The sequence below is a fragment of the Dipodomys spectabilis genome, unplaced genomic scaffold (assembly GCF_019054845.1).
Source record: "Dipodomys spectabilis isolate Male_0828 unplaced genomic scaffold, ASM1905484v1 ptg000089l, whole genome shotgun sequence".
Lineage (NCBI taxonomy): Eukaryota > Metazoa > Chordata > Mammalia > Rodentia > Heteromyidae > Dipodomys > Dipodomys spectabilis.
The window spans coordinates 5302221-5323958 of NW_024870766.1; the positions used below are offsets into that span (position 1 = coordinate 5302221).

Genomic DNA, 21738 nt, shown 5'->3' on the forward strand with positions numbered 1-21738 from the left:
ACAGACGGAAGAACTTGTTGAGGACTAGCAGTGTAGTCTACAATGGAAGGGACTTAAATGTTAATATTCTTTAAGTAGTTAGGAGAGCTTTCCTAGTTCCTGGTATTTATGTGTATATCAGAAGGCTATCGCATTTCACACGATTTTGTTTGGATTCCGTCTCGCCAAAGTTTTAACTCCAGCTTATTGGGAAATATTTTCTATGAAATAAGACTTAAGACAGTAAAGGTAATAAATAAGAAATGTAGGATTCTCTCCATGGCTCAATTTAAAATAAAGCATTATCTGCAGGTTAATCTCCCCAAAGCTGTGGCAATGAAAATAAACTAAGTGGAGAGGAAATTCTCCTGATGATACAGGCCAATAAAATCCACTTTTAAAGTATTTTGGGTTTGACTTACGCATACTGACTTTTTTGCATTTATTTGAATGCACTTGTTAGCTGTACTACAGTCCTGCCTCTGGCTACACAAGAACATGCAAATTATATGGTAATAAGGTGCATTTGACCCAGTTCTCAGGCATTTGACCCAGTTCTCAGGAACTATTAAACTACAAATGGATCATTCTTCATGATACTTTATGTCAAAGGATAATTTCTTCTTCTTTTTTTTTTTTGTCAGTCAAGAGGCTTAACTCAGGACCTGGGTATGGTCCCTGAGCTCCTTGGCTGAAGGCTAGTGCTCTACCACTTGAAGCTATAGTGCCACTTCCAGTTTTCTGGTGGTTATTTGGAGGTATGAATCTCTTGGATTTTCCTTCCTGGGTTGGCTTTGAACTGTGACCCTCAGATCTCAACTTCTGAGTAGCTGAGTATAGCCATGAGCCATTGGCACCTGGCAATATTTTGTTTTATCTTCTTGTTTTAAGAAGTTTAGTTCAGTAAGTATGGATCTAGATGGAGGATGAAGAGAGTATAGTAATGGACACAGAGTTTTTTCTCCTAGAGTAACTCCAAATAATATCTCAATTCTGGATCATCACTTAATGGGGGAATATAATTGAGTGTTTACTCTATGTAAGATATTCTACAAAATTTAATGAAAGATCTAAAGTTTGAGACAAATGGATACATATTTTTGGAGGCAAATTATATGTAATTATGACACAAGGCAGTATTACTATAATATTTCATTTAGTACATATATTAATATCTAATTCTGAAATGAAAAATAGTTGAAAAATCCTTTAGTACTGTGTGATCTTAGGAAATGAAATTATTAATTCTACTCAAGTGGATCAGATAAGGCATTTTAGCTGAGTCTTAAGGGTGACTTGGATTTTGATTAATAGGGAAGAGACTGTCTAAACAAGTATGCAAATGTCTAATGTAATCAATCAGGGGTATAAAATCTGTTTGAGCAGTCACCATACTAAAATGGCCATAAAGCCTCAGTGTGATAATTTGTAGGAATTATGATGCTTGAAGACTTCCCTTAGGTTTTTCAGGTATTCAAAATTACTGTAATTTAACAATCTCCAAATTACCTTATTGAGAACGTTAGTTTGGCATAGTATCTAGAGGTGTTCCAAGGAAAAAAAAATCACGATTAAAGGAATTTTGGAACTCATAGGGTAAAACAACATGGTTTTATTTGTTTGTTTTGATTTTTGTTTTGGTACTGGGAATTGGACATATGACTTCTCACATGCCACTCTAGCCACACTCACAGCCCAACATATTTATTTAGTGTAGGATTTTTCAGGGCTTTACAATGATGGAATAACAAATTAACGTTCTAATGTGAATTTTTGACTGTGGAATTTGAAAGTGTTTTGAAAATATTGTTTTGTTTTAATACTACATTCATTTTATCAGCAACATTTATCTCTTTTTTCTTGTTTCTTTTCCTCTCCAGTCTTACCTTGTTCTTTCCCTTTTTGTAATTCCTTTCTCTTTTTGATTTTTCAAGCCTAAGGAATTTTCAATTAAGTTGTAATTTTAAGAAATTTATGATGCTCAAATTGATGTTCATCTCAAAATGAAGCACACCTCTTTAAGAAGCTAATTCTTATGGTACTGATGAAAATAAATATTCACCACTATTGAAATTGTTTCTTGGTTCTTATGCTGTTTTCCTTTGGATATGAAATATGGTTAGTCTAATACTCCTTATGTAAAAATGGTTCTTTCTAAATGAGAGATTATCTCCTAAGATTATTTTATTTCAGTTTTAACCTATAATGGACAGGAAATAAATGTGACACAACATTTCTATCTGCCAATGTCAGCTGAATATCTCTACAGGTCACTGGGTGATATGAGTCAGCCAGTCAGCCAGCCATAGTAAAACTAATTTCTAGTGGCTTGTAGGCTTGCTATATGCATATGTTGGAAATTAAGCATTTCTTTTTCTGATTGTCATTCAACTTGTGTGAGAGGTCGGGTTACCCTTAGAATCCAGGAATCTTTGATTCTATAATCATTATATAACAGGTACTTAAACTGCTTTGCTGAAGAGCATCTACTCCTTATTTAGGCCTATGTATTAACAGGAAGAATGGTAGGCATCTCCACCTCAGTTACATGCTCTGTATCCATGCTTGCCTTAACCATTGTCACCTTGGGATCCAGGGAGAACGGAACATATTGATAACAATATTAGGAAGAAAGAAGGAATGCATCTGCTCCAAAGGAAGAGAACATCAAAGCAATAACAGAACAGGATAGCCATAACAACTTCTCTGGAGTCCCTCAGAAAATAAGGCATGAGATAATTCATGGGAACATACCTGTGAGTAAGACTGTTTAGTAATATGCATTCCTTTCACTTCTTCCCAGTTCTTTGTCTACTTAAACCCAAAGCTCATATTTGTACCCCCCGGATGTTAAAAATGGATGGAAGTGCCCAGGCCTTTCTCTGCTCTTTGCCATTGTTAATCTCTTTATTTCATGAGTATATATTTGGTATACTTGGTATAATGGAAAATATATATTTACAATATTGTAACATATATAACATCTTTTGGGATACCATAGTAATATAAGCATTGTTCATATGAAGAACAGAGATAGAAACATCGTGACAGTTCAGTTTTACATTTGGATTAAATAAAACCTTTTTTCAGATTATTTTATCCTACAAAAAAAATTAGAAGAGTACATTGGTTACCATTTGTGGTTAGTTTAAGGGCTCACTTAATTGTGGTTAATTTAGGTCTTTAATGAAATGTGGTCAATTCTGGTTCTTTATGAAATGTAGATGATGTGTTTTTAGAAATAAACATTGTAGAAACTTAATTATAAAAAGCTAATCTAAAATAGAAATGAATAATGCTGAGAGGTATGTTTAATTTGAACCCTGGGAACATTCAATCATCTTTGACACACGTTCAATGGGGACCAGTGCCTAGTAAGTCACCCTCCTCAGGCTGAATATGGATTGGAAGTCTGAATAAGGAACCAGACATGTGGAATTGGTTTTTAAAAAATGTGAAAATGTTGCTGTTGACATTTGTTAAAACCCCTTCCACTAAAATGCTATAATTTTTAATAAATACACAAGAAACCAAATGTCAAAAGATGAATCAATCTTCTCTGTTAAAATCCTTTGGAGCTGTGCTTTCCTCTCCCCTACTGTGACTACTTCACTTGGAAATTATTCACAACAAAAGGACAAGTCTCTCATTTCTGTAGCCATGAGGGGATAAGAGAGCTTCTATTTGAATTGTAAAAGTTCTTTTTTAAAAAAATACTTACTTTAAAATAAAGATGACACTTTAATCTGAAGAACAATTCATTTTCACATTTTTCGTGTAATACACTGCAGTTTCAACTGATCATCCTGATGACTTTAATTATTAAGTATGAAATAATTTCTCTTTTCCATTAGGCTATTTAACTTCGATTTTTCATAATGTCATGAAGTAGTAAAGGTCAAGGGTCCCCCTCTTAAAATCCAAGTAGAAAGTTCATTCATCTTCTGGGCAATGTAGCTTTTAGAATAGATCAAGTTTCTGAGGTGCCTAAGGAAATAGGTTCTGGGAGGCAATGGAGGACCTAACACTTTTTAGAAAGGTTTTTCAAGAATGAAATATGTTCCACTCTGACTCTCTAACCCCTTTCCTTAGGAAAAACTAACCTTGCTGCCCATAAGGGATTTCTGCTGTTGGCAGGAAAAGTGATGGAACTTCACTCTTTTCCTCTCTCTCCCCCTCTCTCTCTCTCTTTCTCTCTCTCTCTCTTTCTCTCTTCCTCCCACTCTCCCTTCCTCCCTTCCTCTTTCCCCTTCTTTCCTTTCTTTCTCTTCCCTCCCTTCTTCCCTCCTTTTCTTTCTAGTGTCTGAATCTAGAGCCTTGCACTCTAACTCATAAACTCTACATTTAATTTGAATTTCTCGCTTGCTTGAGCTTCAACCTATCATTTGTAAAAAAGAGCTCATTAATATCTTTTATTGTGGCACAGCTCACATTAAGACTCTGTTTGAGATGAGCCCTATTCATGGTGGGGTGCTAAATAAGTGTTTTAATTGGATCATCTATTAATTATTTTAGCAGATTTTTCTTTGAATATTTTATTTGGTTTTATGTTTCATTATTTTTGCCTTGACTTCTTAAATTAAAAGTTCACTTGTTAATACATGCAGGGAAGGAAATCACTTGGTGAATTATGGCTTGTACATAGGAAAAATATTGCTTCTAGGAACAATGGGATTGTTTAAGGTTGCCATGTGATAATGGGTAGAAAATGGATATCCAGACAGATTAAGAGGTTGTTTGGGAGGAACTGCTAATGTGAAATATCATTGAGACTTGGATTTGAACCATGAGGGTTTGTTTTCTTTTTTAAATTAGCCTACATTATCTTTACAAGGTAGTTTTATTGTATATTTTCATAGGTGCATATAATAACATACTTTGATGAGATTCACTCTATTATACTCTACGGAAACCTTTCCTTCCTCAAACAATATTCAGTGGGTTTCATTATTATTCTCATATATATGTATTGAATTGATCACATTCATTCCCAGAACCCTCTGCCTTTCCCCTCTGTTGATCATCCTTTCCAGACTGTCCTTTTATGCACATGGACTATTATTATTATTATCATTTAAGTTATAGATAGTATATATGAGTGAAAAATGTAGCATTTGGATTTTTGAGCTTGGCTTATGTCCTCACTCAACATGACCTCTAGTTTCATCTGTTTTCAGCAGTTGACATAATTTCATTCAGTTATGGCTGAATAATATTCTACACAGTATGTATGCCAGATTTTCTTTATTCATTCATTGGTTGATGGTACCTAGCCTGAATCCTAGATTTTTAACATATCAGTCACTTTTGAGCAACTAATATGTTTCCTCCTATAAAATATGAGTTTGGTAATAAAGACAGCCTCCATGTAATAGTAAGTATACTTAGGGTTTTTTTGACTTTGTGGTAGTTCAAGACTAATACATTTGTGAAAACTGTATTTGAAATGTTCAATTTTGATATTTTTCCTGTGCCAGAAATATTCAGTAAGAAAACAATAAAAGGACATGGACCATGAGAATATTAACACATCTATAAGATCTTCCTTAAAATTACTGCAACATTCTACAATTACCATTTTATATCTATTCACACTTGGAAGTATTTGTGTACCTTTTGGCAGTGCTTCCAATGTAGCTTTTTCTGTGTTGAATCCAGTTAAGACATATGAACACACCAGAAAAACTTAATTATTTTTTAGTGACAAAGCACATATTCCACTGGACAAAATTAAACACATAAAATGACATTAAAAAGATCTATCTATCTATCTATCTATCTATCTATCTATCTATCTATCTATCTATCTATCTATCTATCTTTCTATCTATATATTCAAGTATACAAATAACCACATGAAGAGACAGATAGGGAGAAGGCTGGGGCTCCTAAATGCAGGAACTTCTTCGCCATGGAGTTGGGTAGCAACCCTCCTGTCACAGGACATGTTCTTGTTTTCCTTACTGGATGCTCCCTTGATTCAGCTGTCCTGTAGTTCCAACAGGTTTAAAGAAAAGGTTTACAGCTCAAAGACACAGAAGAGATGTACAATTCTAGTTGCTGAACAAAAGTCCCACTAAGAGTTTTAGAGTAAAAAACAAAAAAACCTGTTTCAAGTTCAGTCCAGTTGAGGGCAATGCCAAGGCCATGTTGATCAATGATATCTCCTGTTTATTAGACAAAATAACAAATGTTTGTGATATTTGCCTTCTGTAAAATGTCAAAAATGGTTTTGATTATAAAAGAATCAGGCATTCATTGTACAGGAGTGAGTTAGGATATCAAAACAGACAAGACCAGAGAAAACTGCCTCAAGACATGCTATAATTAAAACCTTAAGTTTGCAAAACAAGGAAAGAATATTGAATGCTGTAACAGAGAAATGCTTTGTCACACACAAAGTATGCACACCAGAACACAGGGAGATTTCCCACTAGAAACTTTAAAATAAGGAGAGCCTGGAATGATGAATTGGAAGGGATGAAAGCAATTGAATACCAACCTAGATTAATCTACCTGGCAAAGTTATCACTTATGACTGAGGGTCAAATAAAAAAATTCTGTAATAATCAATTGTTAAAACAATTTATGATACTAAACCAACACATCTGAAATAGTGGGTAGAAATGGAGATCATACTGTTAAGAGTGGTAAGCCAGGTTCAGAAGGACAAAGGCTATATGTTTTCTCTCATATGAAGAAGCTAGACCCAAAATATAAATACATAATTAAACACACACACATACACATATACACACATACATACACATACACAACATATTTATAATTGTGGACTGTTTGAGATGAGACTAAGAGGAAATTGTTAGAGGGCAAAGAATATGAAAATATACTGTATCTGTCAATGAAGATGGCAAAATGAAGAGCGCTGAAAACTATTGAATTAAAGGGAATAGTGGGGATGGAAGAAGTGGAAGTAAACAAAGTGATTTAAATACTGTATATGCATGTATGAAATACCATGGTGAATCCCCTTTGAAGAATTAATATATGCTAAAATAAGAAGGACAGGAAAATAAAATGGGTTCTGACCATGAGGATGCTAGTAAGAGAGGGCAGGGAGTGTGAATGCAGAGGGTACAGAAAGGTGACTATAAAAAACTAATTTATTTGCATTTGTAAAAATGAACAATAATCTTGCTGATCTTGGTTTGGAAAAAGGAGGAGGTAAGAAGAGGGGCTGATTCTGGTCAAGGCCCATAGTATGCATATATGACCATCTCAAATGTAACCCTCTTGTACAACTAAGTAATGTTAATAAAAATATTAAAAAAGCAATAAAATGGAGTTCTTCAAACACATAAAATAATTTGAGTGATTTTCCTTTACAACATTTTATAATTATATGTGATTTATCAAACTAGGTTTTTGAGTTGTATAGTCTCTTATTTTTAATAAATCAAGTAAAATGTTCTAGTGTGAATATTTTCTTTTTATCTCTAGGAGACCATAAGAAGATTCATTTTGTTGGTAAATATACCTAAAAGATCATTATGCCACTTTGTGGTTTGAATAAATAGTTCACAAAATAATTTGAGTGGGTTTTTATGATTAATGTTTATATCTAGTGATACAAAGCTATGGAGCATTGTAAGTGGGAAATAAATGGTTTTATATGAAGTCTTAAGGATGTTTCTTATTGCATGTCACAATACAGAGTGGTTTACTTCTTTAAGTGTTGCTGATAAAACGGATGTACTATGATGCTTTTAAAAAAGCAATTAGGTTTTCACTGACTTAGTTCTGATAGAACATCTTAGGAAATTTAATTATGTCTCATATATTAAACATTTCCTTTTATTTGCTTGAGCAGTAAGGAATTGTACCTTAAAACATCTTCATAACACTAAAACATTATGACAAATACAGAAGAAATATCTCTGGGACAGGGAGGTTATTCAATGTTTTGTTGTCAATTTTTAAAAATGTAACACAGTGTTTGAGTCTCTAAGCATGGACGGTTACTAGATATTTAATAATATTTTTGACTATTAAATCATTAAAATTATAGAAAACTTTAACATGAAAATTTTCTTTCACTTTTCCTTCCTTCCTTCCTTCTTCTTCTTCTTTCTTCTTCTTCTTCTTCTTCTTCTTCTTCTTCTTCTTCTTCTTCTTCTTCTTCTTCTTCTTCTTCTTCTTCTTCTTCTTCTTCTTCTTCTTCTTCTTCTTCTTCTTCTTCTTCTTCTTCTCTTTCTTTCTTTCTTTCTTTCTCTTTCTCTCTCTCCTTTTCCTTTCTTCCTTCCTTCCTTCCTTCCTTCCTTCCTTCCTTCCTTCCTTCCTTCCTTCCTTCCTTCCTTCCTTCCTTCCTTCCTTCCTTCCTTTCTTTCTTCCTTTCCTTCTCTTTCCCTCTCTTTTCTTTTCCTTCCTTCCTTCCTTTCTTGCTTTCTTTCTCTTTCTTTCATCTTTCTTCTTTCATTCTTTTCTTTTCTTTCTTTTGTGTACCTGGCACTGTCTCTGAGCTTTTGTGCTAGGCTAGTGCTCTACCACTTGAGCCAAAGCTCCACTTCCAGCTTCTTGGTGGTTAATTGGAGATAAGAGTCTCATGGACTTTCCTTCTTTGGCTGTTTTTTGAACCATAATCCCCAGACCTCAGCCTCCTGAGATGTCAGGATTACAAGTGTGAACCACCTGGCATCCAGCTGAGACAGTTTCTTAATTAAAATTTTTTTACCTTAGAATAAAGAAAGATTTGCATTTCACCACCTCACCCCAGTTAGAATGGCTAAAATCAAGAACTCTAATAACAACAGTTGCTGGAGGGGATGTGGACAGAAGGGAACCTTACTTCATTGTTGGAGGGAGTGTAAACTTGTTCAACCACTTTGGAAAGTAGTATGGAGGTTCCTCAAAAGACTCCACATAGAGCTCCCCTATGACCCAGCAATCCCACTTTTGGTCATTTACCCAAATGCTTACAAACAAGACTACACTAAAGCTACCAGCGCGACTATGTTTATTGCAGCATTATTTACTATAGCTAAGATATGGAACCAACCCAGATGCCCCTCAGTAGATGAATGGATCAAGAAAATGTGGTATATATACACAATGGAATTCTATGCCTCCATCAGAAAGAATGACATTGCCCATTTGTTAGGAAATGGAAAGACTTGGAAAAAATTATATTAAGTGAAGTAAGCCAGGCCCAAAGAAACATAGGTCCCATGGTTTCCCTTATTTGCAATATCTAGTATATGTCTGAGTCAAGCAGAAAAGGTCAGATAAGGTGATGTTAGGGAAATGAACCCTAAGATATGTATTCAAATGTTTTTTTCTTTCAGGTGATTGTTTCTAACACATTTATAAGATTATTTCTTTGTTGCTTTGTATGTCCCTCCCCCACAGTATAATCCCTGCTTTCACTGTATTTGATGTCGGTATAATTAGTGGAGGGGAAGGGGAAAAACAAATCATTTAAATAGGGATACAGGTGGACCCATTGCAACAATGAGATGTACAAGTCATTATGTCGAAAACGAACTTTACAACTTTGGTGCAGGGGTGGGGGGGGGGTGGGAAGGATTTGGTGGGATGGGAGGGGAGGACAGGAAGGGATGGGAAGGGGAAACAAAGGAGGAGGCTACAATGCTTGATAAGAAATGTACTCATTATCTTGCCCATGTAATTGTAACCCCTCTGTACAGTATTTTCACAAAAAAAAAAAAAACAGGAAAAAAAAAGAATAAAGAAAGAAAAAATGATATAAGCTCAATTATTTTTTGTAGAGCTACCTCCCCAAATATTGTAATCATATTCTTTGAGAAAAGTTAGAAACAAATTTACTTATGTATACTTAGTAATATGTGCCTAATTATCAACATATTATAGTTATTAATATATTTGGAAATGATTTTTAAAACACATGTGTGTGTGTGTGTGTGTGTGTGTGTGTGTGTGTGTGTGTGTGTGTGTGTGTGTGCTAATCCTGGGGCTTGAATTCAGGGCCCGAGCATTGTCCCTGAGCTTTTTTGCTCAAGACTAGTGCTCTTTCACTTGAGCCAGAGCTCCACTTTTGGTATTTTGGTGGTTAATTGGAGATAAAAGTCTCATGGACTTTCCTTCCTGGTCTGGCTTTGGACTGATATCCCTAGATCTGAGCCTCTTGAGTAGCTAGGATTAAAGGCATGAGGCACTGGTGCCTAGCTTAAAACATGTGTTCTTAACTAAAAAGGTTGTATGTTTTTCCTCTGCTAGCATTGGCTACCAATTTTTGTATTGTCTCAACTGCACTTGCTAGCTTTGGCTACTGATTTTTGTATTGTATCAACTGCACTTAGTCTAAGATCTCTCCTAATCTGAGGAATACTTCCTACAGCTTCCCTTTGCCTACTTTTAACCTGACCTTCACCAAATTCTGTCTGCTTTTTGTTCATTCTCCAGTGTTCAGGTTCTGGCTTTCTATTATGTGTAAATTTTATAGTTTAATCCTTTCATGGAGGCTTAGTGCATCCATCACCATTTTTTATATTCTCATTTTTTTCTCTCTTGATAACTTCATGCTGATCTACTTTCCATATAAGGTTGGCATGCCTTCTTGAGCAGTTTTTTTTTTTCAGAAAGAGTACCAGGTAGTATGGATTGGACTAGCTCAATAAATCTTTTTTCAATCTGTCTTGATAAATTGCATTTGATCTAATAATTTGTATTCCCTCTTTTAAAGAAAATGCAAGAACTGTCAGTTTAATTTTCTAGGTTTTCTTCCTTTTGCTTGCAGGCTCCTCATTGTCTTCTGCATTCTATGTCCTTAGTTCAGATTTACACTTCTCATTACTTATCCTATTTTTTCTCAGAAGGAAGTTTGCATATAATGTTGTTCTAAAGTAACATTTCAATTTTTTCTCACTATTTCTTTAAAATTCTTGTAGAGGGACTCTTGTTTTCTTCCAAGGCCTCAGTTGGAGGTAGCCTTCCCTCCTCTGCTCCCTGAGAAAGAGTGAGGATGTCTCACAACAGAGTCTTGATTCCTAGGCTGTGTCTGCTCTGCGATCACAAGGATGAAGGTATCTGCTCCTTGTCAGTTCTTCCTGGTGGGAGGAACCTGTATAGAGGCAAATTTGACACATGGTGTCCTTAGATCTCTATTTGGTCACTGAGATCTGACACCCTACAGTTAGCCCAGTCCCTGCTGATCTGCATCTTCCCCAGAGCACTGGCCAAGGACTTGATATCTGCTTACACACTGTGCAGTAGAATGTTGCAGTCGGCACACAGCATGGACATGAGGAACCCTGCTCAACTCCTGGGGCTCCTGATGCTCTGGCTCCCAGGTGCCAAATGTGATGTTCAGTTGACCCAGTTGCCATCCATGTCCGCATCTCTTGGAGAGAGAGTCTCCATCACTTGCAGGGCCAGTCAGGGCACTAGCAATGATTTACATTGGTGCCAGCAGAAACCAGGGAATGCTCCTAAGCTCCTGATTTATTTTGCAACTCGTTTGCAATCTGGGTTCCCATCAAGGTTCAGTGGGAGTCAATCTGGGGAAGAGTTCACTCTCACCATCAACAGCCTGCAGCCTGAAGATGTTGCCACTTACTACTGTGAACAGAGTAATAGTTACCCTCCCACAGTGATACAAGTCATAACAAAAACCTCCCAGGAAAGCAGAAGTGAGAGGTTGGGCAGCCCCAGCTGCTCCTCCTGGGCCTCCACCTGCTGACACAGCTTCTCAGATGCAGCCAGACATTATGGTCACAGGAAAGTATTGGGAGAAAGGTCACGGAGATATCTCCACACCATAATTCTCTGTCCTTCTGCTCATCCCAAGCAGCACACATCTGCCAATGCCAGTTCTGACTTACAAGTAACACACATTTGAACTCAAGTGCAGTCCAGGTTGTATTATAAAATTATGTTCACTCAATAAAGAAAAAAATCTTTCTAGATATGTCAAAGCAGGTTTTAACAGCCAGGCAGTATAGTTGTGAAAAAGATTTTTGAAAAAAATAATTTGTATAGAAAAAAGTCACTAATTTTTTAAAGCAATTTTTATTGTCATGTCATAATTGTATTAAGTACATGATGTGCATACATTTTGCAATGTTGTAAATAATGTAATTAACAAGAGCACCTGAAACATTATCAATTTCTTCTACTCAGGGAATTTTTGTTCTTTAACAAATGATATCTTTGAAAAATATTCCAACATTTTAATCTAATTATCAGATAATTAATTTCTTTTTGACGCTTAGTGTCGAATTGATTATTATTTCTCAATACCATTGTTTCATCTCTTGAAAGCAGAACAGAATAATTATTTTATAGTAACTTGAGGAAATGCAAAGGAACAATCATATAAATTTTGTACTTTGCTTTAAAATTATTGAAAATCATTTTATTCTATTGCTTAATCTCAGGATGTTATTCAGAGCTCACATGGATAAGCACACATGGCTTCTGGCCTAGTTAAATGAATATACACATAGACAAATACAAATATGAAACTATGTGAATAACTAGGATGTATTTAGGATACTCATAGGACTATACAACAGGTACAGAATAGTGGCCCATATTGCATCAATATGTGGGAGAGTAATTTGAAGAAGGTCTTCCATATACCATACATACATATAATGTTTAATAACTTAACGTGTATCTTTATACATGGAGATATGTAGGGAAAACAGGGGTTGGATAGAGACGGACAGAGTAGAAAGATGAAAATTGTGACATTGATCCAGATACATTGTATTTATAAACTGTCATGTTTAATGATAACTCTTTTGTACAACTACATACAGATAATAAAAGTAGAAATTAAAAACAAAAAATGTGAATGAAAAAAATTCTTGTAGAGGTTATCCATAAGATCCCTTTATTCATTTGTATGTCTTAACTTCTTTTTGCTGCTCCTTTGGATTTTGCTTCCCCCCGCCCCCCCCCCCCCGCACCCCCCCCCCCCGCCAGAGATTACAATATTTTTTAAAAGAAAGTGGAAGTGAAATTACATTTAATTTCTTTTAGTGTCTGTAGTTAATAATTTTAGAGGCATACCTTTTATTCTTCTTTACCAATTCATACTTTTATGTATTCTTCAGTAATTTGAATTAATGTCATTTTAATTCCCTCCCTTTGTTCTTTCTTATAATGATAGTCGTCATATACTGAGTGTTTAGATACTATGCTGGATAATTTTATGGATGCGTACCTATTATTTCTATTTCATACAACAGTAAGTTCAGGTTTCTAGTAGAGAATTTAGTATTAAAATTCAGAGTGTTCAACATCTCTGGCTATAAAAGAAATGCAAATCAAAACAACATTGATATTTTACCTCACTCCAGTTAGAATGGCCATTATCAAGAAGGCTAACAATAATAGATATTGGGAGGGATGCAGCCAAGAGGGAACTCTATCACACTTAGTGCACTTGTTCAAGCACTAAGGAAGGCAATGTGGAGGTTCCTTAAAAACTAAATGTAGAGCTTCCCTATCACCCAGCAATCCCACTCCTGGACATTTAGCCAGTTGACCACAAACCAGGTGACACTAAAGCTACCATGTTCATTGCAGCATTATTTACCATAGTCAAGATATGGAATCAACCCAGATGTCCCTCAATGGATGATTGGATCAAGACAATGTGATATATATATATAATGGAATTCTACTTATCTATCAGAAAAAATGATATTGTACCATTCAGAAGGAAATGGAAAGACTTAGAAAAAATTATAGTAAGCAAAGCAAGTCAGAGGCTTGCATGGTTTCTTCATTTGTGGTAACTAGAATTTGTCTATAAATCTACAAGTAAATGATTAAAACACATATATGCTACATATACGTGTGTGTATATATAAACATACACACACACTGAGACATGATAAGTTATAAAAGACTCTAGACATTCACACACTGAAACCAAAGAAGGATATGCATAGGATTGGTTGGCAAAGGCTCAATAGCTATGTTCATAGGATCATATAAAATAATATTTTATGGAATGAACTCCAAGAAAAGGAAACAAGAGACAGTTTTTAGTTGCCATTGTTGCTGATTGTGTTTTCTTTTCCTTTTGTGTCGTTTGTATTTGGGAGGGTAACGGGGCTCAGAAAAGGTAGAACAGGGATGAACACATACAAGAGTAGTATCAAGTAGACACTATGTGAAAAATGCACTGTACATCTTGTGGGTGGGGATGGGAGGGAATAACTAGGAGAGAGTGAGTAAAGTGGGGGGGACATGGTTCAAAAAGAATTATATTCATGAGTCACTACCTGATTCATATAACTGTAAGCATATATACTCTAGCAACAAATTAAAAAATATAATTCATGTCAACTTAGATTAAAGATGATGTTTTTCCTGTGATCTCCAGAGTTAGGTAAGTTTTTCTCCAATGGATATTTATAATCTCAATGGTTGGATTTTATGTGTCCAACTTTGATACAAGTTGTGCAAGTTAGCTTTCCATCTTTGTATTAAAATACTTAAGACAAACAATTGGTTAAGACCAAGAGATTTGTTTTAGCTTAGAGGTTTCCGAGGTTTCAGATCTTGGTTGGTTGGTTCTGTTGTGTTTGGGCCTGTTGTACATCAGAACATCACGGCAGGTAGCTCATGGTGGATCAGAACAGGCAAATAGGGAAATAGATCTCCCTTTCCTGTTTTGATATATTGGTTTTTTTTGTGGTGAGAAGTTAGATCTAATCTTCATCTACAGAAATAGAAGCTGAAGAGAGAGTTACGAGGTAGATTGCTAGAGCTTCAAAATACAAATCTACACAATTTGAGGATATATTTTTGAATGTGTGACTGATAGTGTCTCTTCCCTATATCTTCTTTGATTGGCAGGTCATTATTTCTTACTTCTTAATAAGTTTGACCATTGATCTACAAAAGTAGAGTTACTGAAAAGCTCAGCTGGATTGTAATAGGTCTCTTATCAATCTTAATTTTGTCATTTTTCATCCCTTTATCTGTGTATTTTTAACAGATAGAGATGGGGGCAGGTTGCATCAAAGAATGAAAGCCAGCTGCTTTTCTAAATTAGAGCCTTCAGTAGTTTGGCCAACAATTCTTTATTTTACGAGTATGTTCATTTTGTTAATGTCTGTTTCCTAGAAATTTTAGGTTTATCTTACCTTATATGTTAGAACAGAGGGTTCTTTGGAGTTAATGAAAAATTCTGAATTATTGTTTTCTTTTTCTGCAGTCCTTTTTATTAGATTTGAAAAGAGGAGAATGGCCTTTGTTTCCCCATCACCACAGGAAAATGCGTATTCCTTCGAAAGAGTCTGCCTTCTTTCACATTTTCTTCTTTAGGCAAGACCTTCGCCTCATGTTTCTATGGGTGAGTAATTTAAAAACACCCTTAGGAATATACATGGTTTCCGTTGTTTTTTGTTTTTAAAATTCAATGGTGTCAAAACTTCAGTTTTCAAATTTTATATTTCTCAAACATCTTTCTCCACAATTGCTCTGAAATGAATTGAAAACAATTTATATAGGATTTAGAAGGGAGTTATTTCTTGGTGTGCACAAGTGCAATATTTCAATACAGATTTCCTATGTGTGTATATCTAGATATAATGTATAAATAGTCAATGATGATTAGCAGTTAAATACCTCTAATGTTAACTTCATATTCAAGGTGCAAAGAATTAGTTCTCAGATGAAACAGCAAGATCTTTCATCTTATTTCAACAACTCTGGGAGTTACAGAGTTAAGTTTATATAAGGTCAGCAAAAACAAACAAAAAAAAAGAAAAAAAAGAAAAAAAATATGTCCCTGAGTTTCTGGATCCCTTTCAGGCAGTTAATGACATTTGAAGGGCACAGTGAAGCTTCCAGAGGCTGCTTAATAATGGTGTTGCAACAGGTTGAGTTTAGAAACTGTATGAACTCAGTTGCCTTCCGTCGAATAAATAGTAAAGGAGAAAACATATTGGAGAGTAATGTCACTTGTGATAGTCTGAATAAAGTCTCCCCTAAAAGACCATATTTTAATCCCTGAACCTGTAGCAAAAAAGACTTTTAGATGTGATTAAATTAAAGATATGAGATGTACAAGATGCTATGTTGAAAAATGAACTTTACAACTTGTAGGGGGGTGGAGATGGGAGGGCAGGGATGGTAGGGGAAAAACAACGGAGGCAACAATGCTTGATAAGAAATGTTCTCATTAAAAAAAGATATTTGGATGAGTGATGAATCTGAATACTCTGGGACATGTTCAAAAGAGTCTTGGGGATCTTGAAAGGGAAGTAGGAGGTTGAAGTTTCAATGTCAAATAGGGCTACCTGGCTTTGAAGATGGAAAAAGATCATGAGTCAAGTAAAGTCAAGACAAGTTAAGAAAAGAAGATGCTTCCTTAAATGCTGAAGCCTGCTGTCACTTTTCTTTCAGCTAGGGAGATGCTTTGCAAATATCTGACATCCAGAACAATAAAGATAATGTATTTGTGTTGTTTTGAACTAGTAACTTCAAGGTAATTTTCTACAAAAGCCATAGGAACTAATATACTATTCACTAAAGACCTCTTAAAATTTATTTACATACATTAATTGTAGAAAAGGGCTTTATTGTGATATTAATAGCATGCAAATAATGTACTTTGATCAAATTCACTCTATATAACTCCATTTTAACTCTCACCAAGTTGTCCTTTAAAAAAATACATATTTTTAGTGGGTTTATTATGCTATTTTTTTGGGGGGGGTCCAGTCGTGGGGCCTGAACTCTGGGCCTGGGTGCTGTCCCTCAGCTCTTCAGCTCAAGGCTAGCACTCTACCACTTGAGCCACAGCACCACTTCCAGCTTTTTTCTTTTTGCTTATGTGGTGCTGAGGAATTGAACCCAGGGCCTCAGGCATGCAAGGCAAGTTCTCTACCACTGAGCCACCTTCCCAGCCCCTATTATGCTATGTTCATACCTGTATTTAATGTGCTTGCTTCAGTGGAACTCTCTTCTTTTTTTCCATTTTTATTTTTTGGGTGCCAATCCTGTGGCTTGACTTGGGGCCTGGGCACTGTCTCTGAGTTTCTTTGGCCCAAAGCTAGAAGTCTACCACTTCTGTTTTTTTTGTTTTTTGTTTTTTGTGTTTAATTGGAGATCAGAGTTTTGTGGACTTTCTTTCTTGCCAGGTCTGGCTTTGAACCGTGATCTTCAGATCTTAACCTCCTGAGCAGCTAGGATTATAAGCATTCGCCACCAGGGCCTACCGCTCCCTTTGTTTTCTTTTTCGTTTTGGTTGGTCATGGGTCTTGAACTCTGGACCTGGGCACTGTCCCTGAGCCCTTCAGCTCAAAGCTAGAGGACTACCACTTGAGCCACAGCGCCACTTCTGATTTTCTAGTGGTTTATTGGAGATAAGAGTCTCCCGGACTTTCCTGCCCAGGCTGGCTCTGAACCATGATCCTCAGATCTCAGCCTCCTGAGTAGCTAGGATTACAGGCATGAGCCACCTGCCCTGGGCTCCTCCCTTTGTTTTAAAACCCACATGATTCTGCTGCTCTAGATTCGTCAGAGAATCCCCAGGACTCTCAACAAAAATGAGACTCTCCAGTTTGACTCCCCAGGACTTTTACCTTTTAATTTTGTTAATTCAGAGCCTACCCTGTTTTCACTCCCTGGTTTTCATTTTATGTGCTCTCATGAAAAATATTTGCTGCTTTTAATACAACTTTCTCATGCTCTTGCTCTTCTGTACAGACTATTTTTCCTGCCTTGGAAGCCTAATTCTTGTGCTTCCAATTATATATGTGTTTCATATATATAATTATATATTATATAATGTGTTATATTAAATTAGATTATATATATATAATATGTTATATTTTCCCACTGGATTGAGAGTTTCTTTTTTTTTTTTTTTTTTGAGAGTTTCTTGAGGGAGATCATGATGCCATGTTTGTGTGCTTGTACTTAGTATATTGCTTGATTCATGGTATTCCTTGATAAATCCGTTTTATTGATTGTTCACCTATTGGGGATTGCCTAATTCCTGTGTAATGATTCATTTTTGTGATTTAGGTCTCAAACACCATTCTATCATATGTTCATCTGAACCTTGTCTTATTCTGTTGCCTTTAAGCAGTATTATATAGCAAGATTTAATTTCTGTAATTTCTTATCAGGGGAAAAGTGATAAGAAGTTTGACACTTTTAAAAAAGTTGCCTTTAATTCAAATATCTAGTAGTACTAATATTGAGAAAAAGTATAAAAATAAAATGAAAAGCAAGATTAACCATAAGATTGCTTAGATTTCCAGATGTTTGGGGAGCAAAGCCTGTGGAATGTGAAGAGTACAGGAGAGTAAAGGAGACAAAGATGGGTTCAGGCTAGCTGGTTGTATGACTTCTAGCAAGTTAATTAACTTCTGTGCTGTAGAACATGCCAGTGAATGCATGTAGTGATATTGTCCTATTGTTTACCTGAAGTAATAGAGTCAGGATTAATGAGGTTGTACTGAGAAATGTTTTCAGTTACATGAAAGAGAAATTTAACAAAAACTTAAGAGACTTTTCATTTTCCCATTGGAGTTGGAAGGGCAGAACACAAAGAGGTTGGTTTACAATGAAACTGCTATTAATTGTGTCTACATAGGCCAATTAGAACAGAAGTCAACAAATGTTATGGATCTGATCAATATTGACAGGTAAATAAATTAACTCAGGCGGACTTGTATTATTTCATTCTTTAATAAAAAGATTTAGGGTATAAATTATTTTTTATCATGCCTCCTATTCTCCAATTAATGAATTTTACTTTTGTATGGTCTTGTGGAAAAGTCACGAATACATTCCTAATCCCTTTTTAGGAATAGATGAGTATTTAAAAATTACATTTTGGATAAACTTCACTGACAAAATTAAATTCATAATAAAAAACAAAATAGAAAAGTTTATGAGCTACATAGCTGATACTTTTGTTGCCAAGAGAAAAGCCAAAGCAGATGGACAAGTTGAAATACATTTGCATGCCAAACCAATGCCCAACTTAAATTATCTTCTGCACTTGATAAATAATAATAGTATATGTGTTTGAAAGGAGGTAATGAATATACAGAACAAACTGACAGCTGTTGCTCCTAAAATAAAGATTATTTTCAATTTATAAAAGCACATAGAAGAATGATACGTTATAGGGTGCTCAGCATTTATCTGCTATAGTCATAAGAAAGTGATTAATCATATTTCCTCTGAGGAAACTTGAACTCACTATCCTCTCCTTGCTCACATCAGCCTCAATAAGTAAAAATAACAGAGAGGAGAACATTCCAGATTACATGTATTCAGTCTGTGAGATTTATTATCACAAAAGATCATCAGTGGGGGGGGGGGAGGGGGAGTGGGGAGGATTGGGTGGGGGGGTTGGTTGGGGGGGAGGGGGAGGATGGGAAGGGATGGGAAGGGGAAACAAAGGAGGCTACAATGCTTGATAAGAAATGCACTCATTATCTTGCCCCTCTGTACAGTATTGTAACCCCTCTGTACAGTATTTTCACAATAAAAAAACATAAAAAAAGATAATCAATCCAGTTTTAACAGTTGGATGAAAAAATGAGGTTAGGAAAATTTTACAACCACTGACATTCCTATAGTGAAGTAACATAAGAGATTTATTCTGTAGATCATAAGATCATGGTTAGTGCATGAAATATCTAATAATGAGTTCAGGAAAAAATATTCCTTTGCAAAATATCCTTGGGGATCATGATAAGATTACTTCTAGTGGATTATAAATAAAACTGTCTTAGCCCAAAGTAACTAGCATATTATTGAATGACAAGTCCAATATTTATACAACAGCACAACCTAATACAGCAAGCAAAATCTGAAATTTTCCTGTATCTACACAGTGACAAGACAACTGGTACAAACAGATAAATTTTTAGTTCAACAAAGATTTGCTGTTAGGAAGATATAAGTTCTTGATGATTGTTACTGCGTTAATACATGTACCTATTATGAGAGACTAGAAAGACAAACAGGATAGTACCAGGCCTTCCTTTCCAGGAAGAGCTGTCAAATAGCAGAGAGGTATTTTTAAAAATATGATTCAAGTTTTAAATGTGCAAACTTGTATATATACTTAAATATATGGATACTCTCAACCAGTAGCAAATTGATCCAATTTTTAATATACAATTTCTGATTGTATGTGATGGACATTTAGGTATCTCTAGTAAAGACTGTTTCATTGTCTTTCTCCTACTTAGACTTATGGCACCATTCTTCATCCGAGTACCTTATTTGGCAAGGAATTAAAAAACTTAAAATGTAATATAATGGTATCGAGTTTTCAGAACTTTTGACTTTTAGATAATGCGTAGACTCAGAGATTGTGGAAGCAGAAAAAATGTTACATCAATGCTGACATTCAAAAGTCTTGCTTCTTGGTTTCAATTAAGATAATCAAATATGTTGTATTTGTGAAACCGTATAATGTGTTACTTTGATCTTTAGTGCACATCACTAGGTTCTGATTTACAATTCTCATATGTCAGTAGACATAGACTAATTCTCAGTTTCTTCCATGTTTAGGTCCTACTTCTCATTTGCTGTGGAGAGCTGCCAGACAGAATCATGTTTGGGTGGCTAGTTCTTTCTAGAATTTCCACTTTCTATATTTGCTTTAGATGTTGCCTACATTGCTTATTTTCTGTGACTGACTCTCAAGCATAGAGAAATACATACTGTTGATTTAATGTCAGAAACATGGAAACTTTAAAATTGGTTCTTGAACTCAGGGTAACGGGTAGGGTCGAGGTGAGAGATGAGACAATGGGGAGATGTTGGTCACAGGTTACAAAGTTTCATGGAGAGTGAAGTAAATTCAGCAAGTCTAGTGTACTTCATAGTGACTACAAGTAATAATAATATATTGTAAACATTTCCTCATAATCAGGAAAGACAAGAATGCCCTCTCTTGCTACTTCTAATCAATGTGGTATTAGCCAGAGCAATTAAACAAAAGAAAGAAATCAATGCATCTTGGTGGGAAAGGAAGACATTAAACTGTTTCATTGCAGACTATAAATATATATACATATATATGTATATACAGTATATATAGAGTATAAAGTAAATATGTACACAGTATTATATGTAGTAGCAATTTTTAAATGCTCTAACCATGCACGGTATAACCCCTGTTTTCACTGTATTTGATGTAGGTATAATTTGTGGAGGGGAAGGGAAAAAACAAATTGTTTAAATAGGGATACAGGTGGACCTATTGCAACAATGAGATGTACAAGACATTATGTCGAAAAATGATCTTTACAACTTTGGCCAGGGGTGTGTGTGTGTGTGGGGGGGGTGGGTAGAGATGGGAAGGGATGGGAAGGGGAAACAAAGGATGAGGCTACAATACTTGATAAGAAATGTACTCATTATCTTGCCCATGTAATTGTAACCCCTCTGCATGGTATTTTCACAATTAAAAATGATTATTTAAAAAAGTATAAATTTATGGCAACAATGCTTGATAATAAATGTACTCATTACCTTGCTCATGTAATTGTAATCCCTCTGTAAGGTATTTTCACAATAAAAAATAACAAAAAGTCAAAAAGAAGAAAGTATAAATTTATGTATTAATATATATTATTAGCTAGAATTAGCCATTACATAGTGTATCAGAACTTCATATGGTATGATACCATAAATACATCCAATTTTTTCTTGTGAAAAAGATTGATTTTTTTAAAAAATATAACACATGTGAGTCAATAACCATTTGTAGTAGCAATTCCCAAACTTGCTAGATTTGTAATTCCTTCATCTACTTAA

General features: G+C 35.2%; 1 gene segment (V, D, J or C); it reads left to right on the forward strand.

The window, feature by feature from the left end:
* Nucleotides 1-11212: 11212 nt before the first annotated feature.
* On the forward strand, nucleotides 11213-11656 carry LOC122111795. The segment is given in 1 exon segment: nucleotides 11213-11656. A coding segment is annotated over 1 exon segment (444 nt).
* Nucleotides 11657-21738: the final 10082 nt, after the last annotated feature.